Source organism: Ammospiza caudacuta, chromosome 9 (assembly GCF_027887145.1).
Source record: "Ammospiza caudacuta isolate bAmmCau1 chromosome 9, bAmmCau1.pri, whole genome shotgun sequence".
Lineage (NCBI taxonomy): Eukaryota > Metazoa > Chordata > Aves > Passeriformes > Passerellidae > Ammospiza > Ammospiza caudacuta.
This window is the reverse complement of record NC_080601.1, coordinates 24060354-24073228: the sequence shown is the minus strand read 5'-3', so window position 1 is coordinate 24073228 and position 12875 is coordinate 24060354. Positions and strand designations below refer to the sequence as shown.

General features: G+C 36.4%; 1 protein-coding gene across 1 annotated transcript in view; it reads right to left on the bottom strand.

The window, feature by feature from the left end:
- LOC131561362 (heparan sulfate glucosamine 3-O-sulfotransferase 1-like) overlaps positions 1-12875 on the bottom strand; it is a 92903-nt gene that overhangs the window by 42088 nt on the left and 37940 nt on the right. Inside the window, exons 4-6 of the mRNA XM_058810644.1 lie at positions 1728-1809; positions 1395-1463; positions 1140-1242 (exon numbers count right to left, since the gene is read on the bottom strand). Coding sequence (XP_058666627.1) covers positions 1238-1242; positions 1395-1463; positions 1728-1809 — 156 coding nt within the window. The 3' untranslated portion in view covers positions 1140-1237. The remainder of the gene's footprint in view (positions 1-1139; positions 1243-1394; positions 1464-1727; positions 1810-12875) is intronic.

Below are 12875 nucleotides of genomic sequence, written 5' to 3'. Positions count from 1 at the left end.
AGTACAAGCAGCCCGGCCATCCGTGCGGCCGTGATCACGGCAGCAGGACTAAGCTCGTTTGCACAAATGTGTCCAAACCCCTCCTCAGCCTCGGTGAAAACAACTGCTCGGCCACGCGCCAGTTGCTGGAGCCAGGTTTTTCCGTGCCACACATCATTGGTGTCCATGTGAGCTTGCCTTGGTCTGCTGAGGCAGCGAGCCCGGCTCCTTCCCCAGTCCTCCGGCACAGAGCTTGGCTGCCCTGTCTTCTGAGGGCAGCGCCGACTTCTTCAAACACCATTTGCTAAACTAGCAGTACGCTGGACTTTGAGTTTCTTCACAGAAGTGGCACAATACCGCTGTGATTTTAAGGGTTTCAGAACAGCTGTTAAACGTAGGAAACCCTTTGCATTTCTCTGCCTTCATTTTCCACTCCAAACATAGGTAGAAGTCCTCTAAGTCCACCATCCCCCTCCAATATTTAATACAAGGCGTACTTTACAACACCAAGCAAGATGCCACCTTAACTTTTTAGTCAGGTAGGTCCCTAGTCAGGAGATGAAATTTGCATAGAATGATGACTTATCACTTCCTTATCACTGCCTCACTTCATCTGCAAAACCATGTTTGCCTACCTATTGTCATACTCCAGGGGAATGTATTGGTATAGGATATTACCATGGTTTAACAGTTCCTTATTGATTGTGTGCCAGGAGCAAAAATCACCTCTTGTGGATTTTAGATTAGCAAAGAATCTCCAAGCTGACGCAGCTATATATAGAGATTGCCAAGTACCAGACAGAGTTCATAAGCTTTAGATAGAGAGATCCTCAAATTGTCACAAGACCTGATAGGTAATCATAGGCAAAGAGGTTTAAAGCTGTGTAAGGAGGAAGCAGAAAATAAATGAAAAATAGAGCAGTTTTGTGGGAAAAAATCATTTACATGACACATTAATTTTCCTTTTATATTATGCTCTAGATTTGTGTTGCTCATACACAAAAGAATAATTAACTCCACAGTTAAGGCTGTGTTGTGGTTTCCACTTATAGCGGGAGTAAAAATCTCTAGGTTCAATGCTTGAAAGCTGCATTTAGACTACATAGCACAATAGCACATAAGAATTACAGTTGAATTTTCTTCTAAAACATAATACTTACCTGCCTTCTACAGAGAAAAATCTTAATTGTCCTCTTTTTCGAGATTTTCCCATTTTCATCTGTGAATTCTGAAGGTTCCTGTGTATATTAGAAGCCATTCATCCTGTAGGAAAAGAACACAAATAAAGCTGATTTTGAACTTTTAAAATTAAGTAGAAATAGGGTAACACAGACTATCCACTATATTATTTCATTGCACTTGGTACTGGCATCCCAAGATAATTAAATAATAGCAGATTGAATTGTTCTACTTACTTTTTGTTTTTTGAACAAAAAAGGATTTTATCAGAATCAAATGTTTCCTGCAAAAACTGATGTACTCATCTGAAAACATAAAAACATGGAACTTGATTAAAACCTCTGAATCACCAGTCCAAAACTCTGCTTTTTAGCAGACATTACCTAATGTCTACTGTAATCCAGTGCTTCATCTTAAAATCAGTTCATTTCACTCTTCCTAGTGAAGGCAGTGCCTGAACATGCACTGGCTCCCTGATTAGAAATTGTCCCATTTGTTTCTCTCCCCAGAACATTCTAAGTATTATTCTCTTCTGTTCACCTATTGCTATATTCATATACAACACTCACGTTTTTCTTCAGTTGAAACAGATTCTCCTTCAATCTCTTTCCGTAAATCAAGTTCTGGATTTCCCCTGATGATGTCTATGACCTATTACAATTTGAATTAGTAATTTTTAAACTCTGACAGATGGACAGAGCTTTATACATGACATTCCAGTAAACTCTTATTAGTAATGCCCACAATGGTCTCTTCACCCCCATTTATTACAGAACTCACTTGCCTGGGCAATTTTATTCACATGTCATCTTACTGAGAGTGGTACAACTATGTAACTATCAAAGTATGGAAAACTTCAAAGCTGGATTTCTTTTATTATTGTTATTTAATGAAGTACAAATTTATGTTTCTATGAAATGATTAACATCCTTGCTGATACCTTATTGGTATGAAAAGATGAATGCATAGTTCCACTACCACAACATCTAAAGTTATATGGATACAGATTCATTAAAAACACTTCAAGTAGTATTTATTTTTATATTGTGAATCAAGTCTCAGTGCTGCCACATCTACACATTTGGTCTTGGTGTATCTCTGCCTAAGTCTTGGGATGAAATCTCAATCACACAAAAATAAAAGAAATTCTTCTAGTTAATTCATCAGATCTAGGACTGCATTCACTGATTTTTCTCTGAGGGTTCACTACATTTGTCATGAAATCCTTAATTACAGCAGCTTATATTAAATATAAGCATACATGTGTCTAGGTTTATTTCTAGAAAATAAATCATATTGAAGGAAGAACACTGCACAATAGAATCAATCCTTATACAGTAAAACTAAAAGCAAATGATAATAGTACATCTCTATGAAATATCCCTGGCCTGAAGGCCATATGACATTTTCTTGATTCAAGGCCTAATATTCAAAGCTTGGTCATAGTTATTCATCTGTTAAGGTTCATGCAGTTGGTCTGATTTATGACTAATTCTAGCTACAACATGGAAACTGTGGATGCAGATGAATTATGATTATTTTTTTTTTCAGTCTGAGGCACAGACTAAAACTCAAGGCATAAAGAGTGTCTTTTGTCTTGATTTTAAACTAATTTTCAGTGAATTAAATATCTGACAAATAAGGGGGCAGGTCTACCTTTTGGAATTCAAAGCACTTGTGTTAATTAAGAGTGAGTTTGACTCAACTTTCCTCATTCTCCAAAGAACTTTTCTTCTCAGCCTTATAAAAGTCAGATTATGTAGACAAATGTGGATTTCAATATCTATAAAACTTATGGGAACTATATCATATAAAAGCTCAGGGCTTGACATAGGCAACCTCTGTTATTCAATAAAGTAACAACTCTGGAATATTCCAGAGAAGTGCACCTTCTCTCATGTTTATCTGGTCATTGAGGGTTGTAATTTCTGACATCTTAATTTTCATGAAATGACTTTTTCTTACTGAACTCAGAAAAGCTGTTAGAAATCCTTAGTAGCAGTAAAGCAATAGACACAAAATACTGATAGGACACCAATAACGTTGAAAGATGACAGACTTATTTTCTGAAAGAGGGGAAATTCTGTCATTCTTGAAGGAATGCTGAGGCATTCCAAAAAGTATAGATAATTTTTGAAACTGAAACATTTTGCTATATACATTATTTCTGATTTTTGAAATTGCCCTCAGTTTTAAATACCCTCACTCATATGTCATATGTGCCACCTCAAATTGTGGCAGCAGAGGCAGTGAACTGAAGAAAGAGAGAAAATGGGAAAAATCACAGCAAGAAATAAGATGATCCAAAAAACCATATTACTCCAAATTGCTAGTCCAGCTGAGCTGTACCTTTTGCAGTCTCAGAGCAGACTGTAACTAAGGTGCAATTTCTATTGTAGTTCTCTCACCCTGAAAACAGTCCAAAATGATCTATACAAAGCTAGGGCAAGCTGCAGACAAGGCTGGTGTCTACAGTGTACACCCTCTGAGCATCCTCCTGAAGCTGTGCAATTTGCTGAGGAGTAAAGCATGTTGCAGGCTTGCCCTTCAGAACCTCAATGCATTTCCTGCTACTGAAGGAACAGACATGAAATCAGTGGAAGGAAAACTCACTACACCACAATACTGAACCAAGACCATTATTGTTTTGGTAGCTCTGATGTTTCAGCTGAAATGTGGTTTATAATGCTGTAAAATTATGGGTCAGGTAAACCTCATTGCAGCTCTTGGGTATAGCTGTCCCTCTTCATTTAAGATAGATGTAAGAACTCATTATGCTCCTTTGCTGAAACAGGTAACTGAAATGACTTTAGTCTCTAAACCCCAAACACAATTACACATCTCTGTACAAAACAAAAGCTTGAAAAAGTCAGGTCAGAATGAGAATGAAGTGGGTGGAGTGGTTTTGCTGTTTTTTAAGAAGGATACAAATGAAAGTGACACAAAGTATGTAGGCTATGCATGTAGGACATGCATAAATATGGAGAAAGAGGAAATATGTAGAAGTTCATGTCAAATTAATGCCAAAGAACAGGTACCGAGGAGCAAATTTAGACAGATTTTGGGCTGCTGGCACAAACTGCCACGGGTTGAATCTCTGAAAAATAAAAAGCTTTTTCAATATGCATAATTTCCGCTATGCTCAAAGAAAGATTTTTTTTAATGTTGCTTCCTAGAAATAGGACTGCACTGACAAAAATCAATCTCTATTAACAGCTCCCCTATCTAATGGAAATAATAAAAAAACTTCCAAATTTTGACCAGCTGTTGGGCAAAGTGACAAAGCTGTGTGACAGAGTGACAGATCTCAGATGTAAATATACATGCTATTATTAAAGATATAAATCTCAGCTAGAAATATACATATCATTACTAATTGATTTTCAGAATTCCCACCCTGTATTTTCAGAGATGTGTCTTCCCTTAAGTTCCCTACATATCATTTACACTTTGGGAGCTGTGACTGCTATATCCAGCTTTCAAATACCCCAAGGACCTGCTAAATCAAAGACATTCCTATACAGGAGAAAAATATTTGAATTCTCTATTTCTATATGAAGATTTAGGTGTCTGTAACCTCCCCAACACAGTTACATCCCTTCTCCAGCAAGTTCAGGAAAACAATAAAGAGGACGTAGGCAGGTATCTATCTATCTTTGCCCCCAGGTGCCTTGAAAGAAGCTTAGAAAAGGAGAGAGTCTTTTGGGGTAGTGGAGTGAAAGTGGCTTGGAGCAAGAAGTGAAGAAATACTCCAATGCCTTGTTCAAGGAAATAAGATTTTGTAGTTTTTTGTAAATAAACAGCCATACAAGAGGACCTAGCTTTACAAAAGCCATCAAGTTTTGACCCACTGTTAAGCTCATCAAAGTATAAGTGCGCTCCTGACTTATAAAGACCAGGAAACAGTTATCTCAAATTATCTTTCCCAAAGGAAACTCTGAGAGTAATCCACATAGTGCAAGTGATTCATTTTCTCAGTGCACATGTTACTTCTGACTTCATTATTAATCAGTGGCTTTTTTCTATATCTGCAAATCAATGAACAAACTTAAGTGGAAGATGCAACACACTCATGAATGAAGCAAAAATATTTAAAATGTCCACCTCTGAGCTCTCTAAATCTCACAGTATCAGTCAGGACTTACAAAATCCTTAAGGTTAACACCTAAGATTGGAATGCATTTTTTTCACTTTGCTAAATAAATGCACAGTACACTGTAAAATGGTCACATAAGGACAGTTTAAAATAAACACACATTCATATCATGTGCAACAGCAAAAAGAGACATCTTGCAGAAGACAACAGTGATTGCTCAAGTGCTCAATACACAAAAATGGAATATTTCACATGCTGGAACTGATGAAAGGTCCAGTGCTCTGTCTCTGGTGTGCAGTTCATCTACATTCCTATCTTTGGCCAGATGGTTAGAGGCTGTAAGTGAGTGTGTGTACAAAGTGGTCCTTTCAGAACATCCTCCTACCTTCATTAAAGTATTAAAAGTATTATTTTCTGAAACAGATTTTCTACACAAACCTGTCATGTTTCGTAGCCATGCATGGATTCAATGGAGGAAGAACAACACAAGCAATGATTTACCCTTTCTGAAGAGGAACTGTCACAGCTCCTGAATCTTCTGTGCACCACATACAGCACCCGGGCTTTCCTGAGAGGTCTCTGATCTAATTACTCACCAAGTTCAACCTGCTTAGCTCATGAGGTCTGAAAAAATCACAGCCTGATGTGAAGCAGCTGGGATTTAACTCTCATTTATAAAATTTAATTGGGAGATTTTTTTCTTTCTTTCCATTTTTTACACTTCTTCACCCTTAAAATCTCATAACTTCCCCACATGCACGTACAAACACACAAAACAAAGAGTAAAAGCAAACCACAACAGTCAGTGAAGTTACTTGCTATAGAAATGCTGGTATTAGCACTTCAAAGTGAAAAGCTATTTTAAAATTTAACTGCCTGGCAGATGCAGCAGATATAGGACAGGGACCAAAGAGAGGTAAGGAGATAGGGAGAGTAGGAAGAGGAGAAAATAAGTGGGGAAGGGTAGGAAAACAGATGAATGGTGCATTAATTAAAGGTAAAAATAGCCAAACTCTATGCTGGCAGTGACATTTTGGCAATGTGGAATCCAATAGCAAAATTCCAATTGAATTCCGGGAAATCTGGTTTTCACTCTGTATCAATAGTTTTACTCTCATGTACTGCAATGTATCAACATAATTCCTCAATGTATTTATCTCCTTTTAGTTCATTCTTGCCAATAATTTATTCTACAGTGATTCTACAAATTTTGTAAAGGCAAGAAGGAAACTAACCTTGACCACTGAGTTTTCAGTATTACATTGGAAAATCAAGCTAGTTACAAGCCTGTTAGTTTTTATGGCACAAATTGCTATTCACACAGATGGTATTATACAAACCATAAATAGTCATTCATCATATATTAAACTCCTGTATTTTGAAGGAACAGCTACAAAGTTTCATCCCCATCATTCCTGGGATTTGTTATCATCTTCTACACTGTTGAACTCCAGAGGCCATGATGATTTCAAAGGGAGGGATTTAAAACCATCTGTTTAGTCTGTAATGCAAGATATATGGGATGGTTAGTCAGTCTACACTGATGCACAACTGATTATTACTGAGGATCAAAAAATATTCATGGAAAAGCGTTGTACATACAGTCAGTCTGATTGCTGTGGTAACACTGAATAACCTGAGCTGGCTCATTAAATCCATCCATGATGGAACTTTTTCTGTTTCAGTTCTTTAACAATAGTGGTAATAATCACATAGATAAGTCATTAGTCTATTACAACTCTTTTTAATTTGCTCTTAGATCCATTCTGAACAGAGTTCAGGCAGCGCTGTTAAAAAGTTACTATCCCTGCCACTGTTATTCCAGGAGATTTTTCTGATAAAGGGCATTACAGCAAATATGAAGAGGTACACTCTTCATATATACATCAAAATAACTTACAGGACCACCTTTGCCTTGATATCATCAGCCCATTGTGTAAGCACTGTGTGACACCACAGGTTGCTTTGAAAGAAGGGAGATGGATCCTTTCTCAGAGCTCCTAAAAGGTGCAAACATTTTACAGTGGGGAATCAGGCTCCATGAATCAAAGCAAAATTTTCTTGGCATATGGACCTCTAGGATCAGAAAAAAGTTTATAACTCCAAATGTATGACCTTGTGGAGAAGCTCTGAATACAGGGAATACCAAAGGGTAACCCATAAACTTATGGGGTCATAGTTGAAGGACTGTGCTTTGCACTTTATAAGGACTGAGAAAAGATGATGGGCACAATTCCAGGTTAGGGTTTTTTGCAGATGATTTTGTGTCTTTTTAATAGACAAAAAAATGAGAACCTAGTCTATTAAGAAATAAGAAATTCCTTATCAATTTAGTGTGTTTTCTGAAAGTTGCATTAAAGTTGCATAAAAAAGGAAACTTTCTTCCTATAGGTGCACAAGGAATGTTGCATGAGGATTTTATTTATGCAAACATTAAGGAATGGTTAGCATGTTCTTATCAGGATAGAAACTGACTATGGCTTTAGACAGTAGAAGAAACAGAAGAGACTAAGAACTGAGTAAATCTACAGTTTCAAGTGTGTAGTCATACCAATCAGCCATATGAAACAGAGACTGAGAGATGATTACATTAATCGTAGAATCATACCTTTATGTTACTCACTCCATCTTTTATGTGTTTTCTTGTACTTCTCCATGTTGGTAAAGTTCAGACCATTTAAAGATCCTTTATCCATATGGCTGGGTTAACAGTTCTTTAATTAGATTTCTAAAAAAAATCTGTGGTTTTGCTTTGTGGCCTCAAACTTTGAATTCCTTGGCTGAAAAAAAGGCTTTGTAGCAGATAAGTTTCAGGGAAAATACATTTAAAATAAAATGCACATGGTTAGAATAAAGAAATTTATCTAAACAGCCAATTATTTAATGCATAAAACCACGTGGCCTTCATTTTCATATATGTAGCTGTAATCATTCTGGATTAAATAAATCGGAATAAATGTAGAATATAGAATATGTTTATTCTAAAAATAAAATTATGAAAAAATAATACTTGCAAGACTTCTAGGTAAGGTACTTACACTTTGTTCAGCTCTCAAACTTCTTTATAGGCTTAGTCCATGTTATGGAAGCCTAGAGACTGAATCTGCCGCATTTCCTTAAATGCACTGCAGGTTTCAAAGCTAAGAGTTCTCAACTCTAGAAGTCTTGCTTTCACATTGAACACATTTTCATTTGTTTACATGTATATCACATCTCTGTCTGCATTTGTAGAAATCAGTTGAGACTTTTTCATTGAAACCATTGGTCACTGGAGGTGAACAAGGAAATACACACATTTTATATTGAGGAAATGACAGTAATTTTAAAAAGTGTGGCCCTTGACTCATTTAGGTTTTGGTATTAGGTCTCTAATATAACCTAGGTATTAGGTTAATGTAGTTTTTGAGGTTTCAGTTGGATTTTTTTCTTGGTAAGTATATACAGTAATTGGGTTATTTTAACACTTCAGAGCACTATGGAATATTTTAACTAAATAGAATCCACCCCTCTTGACCTCTAAGCCACCAAAGACGCTTACTCAGTGATGATTTCAGTTTTTAAAAGAGCAGGTTAACCTTAAAAGAACAACTTACCATACTTGTCAAAGAAAAAGAATTCACTTGAAACAAGAAAATAATGGTATCTCTTTTCTTTTGATGTTAATTATATGCTTTGTTGTTGATTCTACTGTCAAATAATAAACATAATCCTCTAGAGACCGACCTGGCTTTCAGTTTGGGATACATAGTTCATGTTACAGTTGATTCTTTAACATCTGTGCCTGTAACAGTGGAGACCTGCTTAATTAGACTCCCCTCCAAAAACCACAAAGAATAATTGCATTCCCAGGTTTTTAGGTACCACATAGTGTTCTGGATGCAAAACTAAACTCATAGGAGCAAATAAACCCTCCACTACTAATATTTCATAGGTAAAGGCTACCATGCATATTAACACAGAAATAATGGATCTCTTTGCCTCAGATTTTTTTGCAGACAGATTTAATTGCTTATTAACTCCACAGGTAGAGATAATTACAAAGATTTAAACATATGCCTTCCATTTTGACATATCCAACCTAATTTTGGCATTTCCAAACTCTCATTTTTCAGACTGGCTAGTGCCTCAAAACCCAGCTGATATTGAAGTGGTAACTGTAGGTACTCATCCTCATTTAATAAATACAATAAATAATTATTAGAGCAATATTCTTATACTAAGGTATTTTAACTGTATTAAGCACACTTAAAAACCATAAATATAAGTAGTAAAGCTTTAATTTTACTTTGGTTTTTTGTTTCTTTTGTTTTTTTGTTTGTGTTTGAGAGTTTTGGGTGCTTGAGAGTTTTGAATATGCAAGGCTGTTGTCTTGTGTATTGACAGATGAAAAATCTCCAACAAAAGTAGAACTCTGACTTGAACTAACTAAAAGACCGAGTTCAAATGAACGACTAAATGGCCAAATGAATGACTAAATGAGATTATATTGACAGAGGATATATTGACCCTGTGTTTTACCAACAGACACAGTGTCTGTCTCGTGTGTTTTGAGCTGAATAGAGGAAAGCATCTTCCCAACAGGAGCTGTGCACTGCTGTGATGCAGAGTGCTGGAGCTGCTGAAGCTCTGCAGCTGCCTCATGGCTCATGTTTGGCTCATGTTGCTTCAGAGAAAGGGCAGGAAAAAATCACTTTTGCCTTTAAAGTCTAACATTCATTTATCTAACAGTGGAAGAACCAGCCTCAGAATTTTTGCTGAATATTAATGACCAAAGCTTATTTTTTAATGATGGTTTTTAGAAAAATTATTGTGTACCCTATTTTTCTGTCTGCTGAGGAAGATGTTTTGTTCAAGTAGTAATGTGGGTAATTTAGCTCAAGTTATTCACAGAAGTTTATTTCATGACATATGCAAAATCATGATCTAAAAAAATACTCAGACACTTCAAGAGAAAATTTTTAGGAGTAGATTCCTCCTCTACCCCCAAATTAGCCAAGTTACCAAGGATAAACTGATTATTTCTCCTTGAGATGATATTTAATTTATGATGCCAAGCACATATGCCCTGGGGTTGACAATGACTAGTAATATGACATTTTCAGGAATATAACAGCAGTTAGACTGTTACCAAGATGCATTGAATACAATGGGCAATTATGGTAATTATGTAGCTAATCACTAAAACAAAGTGTACTGAAGATGCATTAGTTATTTCATTTATGTACATAGAATCTGAACAATTTAGAACTCTTGTCTATTTAGAAAATGGGAAAACATTCTATCACTCTGATTCTCAATGCATATTTTAGAACAGTGTCTAAATTTTGTTGGAATATGAAGGAAAACAGGAAGTACTTCCAAATATTTGCACATCACATTCTATAAACAAGTATCTCTAAATTTTCATCATTTCCTCATAAGTGCAGTAACTTTCAATAGGATAGAATGTGATCTACACTGCAATTCACATAATAAGACAAAAGGAACCAAGATAGAGGATGCTGGAGTAAAGCATCTAAGCTGAATACACAAAGCCACTGAAGTCAAGGCAAAAATTGCTTCTTGTACATGGAAGCACCAAGGCTGCTTCTGGACCAAGGGGCCTATCAATAACAAATTCAATCTCTTGGGTTTCCACACACATATGTATTCCATATATTTTTCATAGCAGTTTTGCTTTTTAAATATTTCATAACTTGAAATAACTTCTTCTTACTCATATTTTATATGAAAGGGGAAACCCCTAATAGAAGAGTTTATATAAATTAGTATGTCCCTTTTAGGTATTTGTTTATTTTGCAGTGTCTAGAAGTTACAAAGTACAAATTAAGTGCTTTTAGAAGAGAAGGGTGTGCATCTTAAAGCAGTAATAAACATTCCTGAAGTTTAAGGGGGAGAAGGAGAGGCTTTTTACTTAGTTATATTTTTGTGGTTCAGCTAACTAAAGAATTCAAGTTCCAAGGCTGAAGTCTTTTTCTATTGTTTGCGTTTTCTTCTTAAGACTCCTGGGATCTCTAGGAGGGATCTGCACCAAGAAATCTTGCTCACTTCTCAAGGAGAGATTTAAGGCAAAGTTCTCAAACACTGGCAACACTATTCTGTGTTCAGGAAACACAGGAAAAAGCCTGTTTGGGGCAGAGTTCCTCTGTTGATGGTCTATGCCTGTGGCAAGACCTCATTGTCAGCTGCCTTCCCTGTAGCAGGTGGTGCCAGCAAGCACACTCTGCCTTCCCTTCTTTCACCTGGCAAGAGTATCTTGTCAAAACTGGTTATTTCAGCTGGATTGTCAGGTCAGGGTAGCACCTTGGGCCTGATGATGATGAAGGAAGCGAGATAAATGTTCATGAGGAACTTTTAATAGAAAATTCCAAATACCTTTTACGATACAGAATGTCAAAGCTCTGTTCAAATGATGTTTCAGGAATCTGTCACAAAGCACTCAACCTCAGCAGGTTTTGAGGTACCTTCAGGTACTGTCCTGGCACAAAAGCTTAGAGTAAGACAGAACTTTTGCAGCAATTATTTTTGGCTTTGTAGAAACAACACCGCAGAAAGACTCCCTGGAGTGAGCTGATGATTGTGTGGCCTTTTTTTGTTAAAGTCAGTCTCAACATTTTAAAGTTTTTAATAAGCATTTTAGCATAGGTTGCTAGCATGGAAGCTGCTCATTATGAGCTAATTGTATCAAAGAGTTGCTGAAAGTGCTTGAATGTTAAATATATGCTACTGTAAGCAAATATTCACAAGTCTTTCAAAACAGATGTTTGAAAAATAGTAGGCTGTCTGCTCATGGTAGCAGTACACAAAGGACATGAAGAAGAGGGATTTAATAATAATATGCTCACAGCTACATGGATGCTAATCCACAGCAGGGTTTTTTAAAAAATTTTCAACGAAATGTATAAACCAGCAGTAACCCAAATACTTTTTGTAAGCAAGTTTACTGCAAACAGGAGTAATTCTTGGCTTTCCTGTGTTCTCCATTCACTTCTCTCCACTGCTTTCCTACCTACCCTGGCTGTGTATGGCCCTCCCAATCCCAGCACCTACTCACAGCCCTTGTTTTCTTCTGCCAGCTGGGGCTCTGCCTATTTTCAGTCTATGCACACACTCTTTGTCTTTCATTCTTCCTTTCTCTTCCTTCCTTCCTTCCTTTTTCTTCCTCTTTCTCCCTTTCTTTATGTCTTTATTTCTTTCCTTCTTTGATAATAATTTTGGTGTCAAAATGTCTTCAATTCTCCAACACAGAGTGGCAAGGTTGGATAGTATGGCATTAATGTGCCACTCATTATGAACTACAGAAATACTAAAGCTGCCAATGCACATATAGCACATTCTGCACCACTGTCCCCTCTTTTGCCTTTTGTTCTTGTTTTACCTCATATATCCTCAAATCAATAGCATTCTGTTGACTGATTCCCGATATTGACTACCTAGGACATTCAGCAGATCCTACTCTACCAAAAAAAAAGAAAAAAAAATTTACATTGTTAAACTGATCTTACAGATTTAAGTACTGGTATTTCTTACTTTCCTATTTTTACTTTTTATTCTTATGGGTTTCAGCTGTTTTCTTGTTTTACCTTGGATAAGGACAGTTTTATTCAGCAATCTGACATCT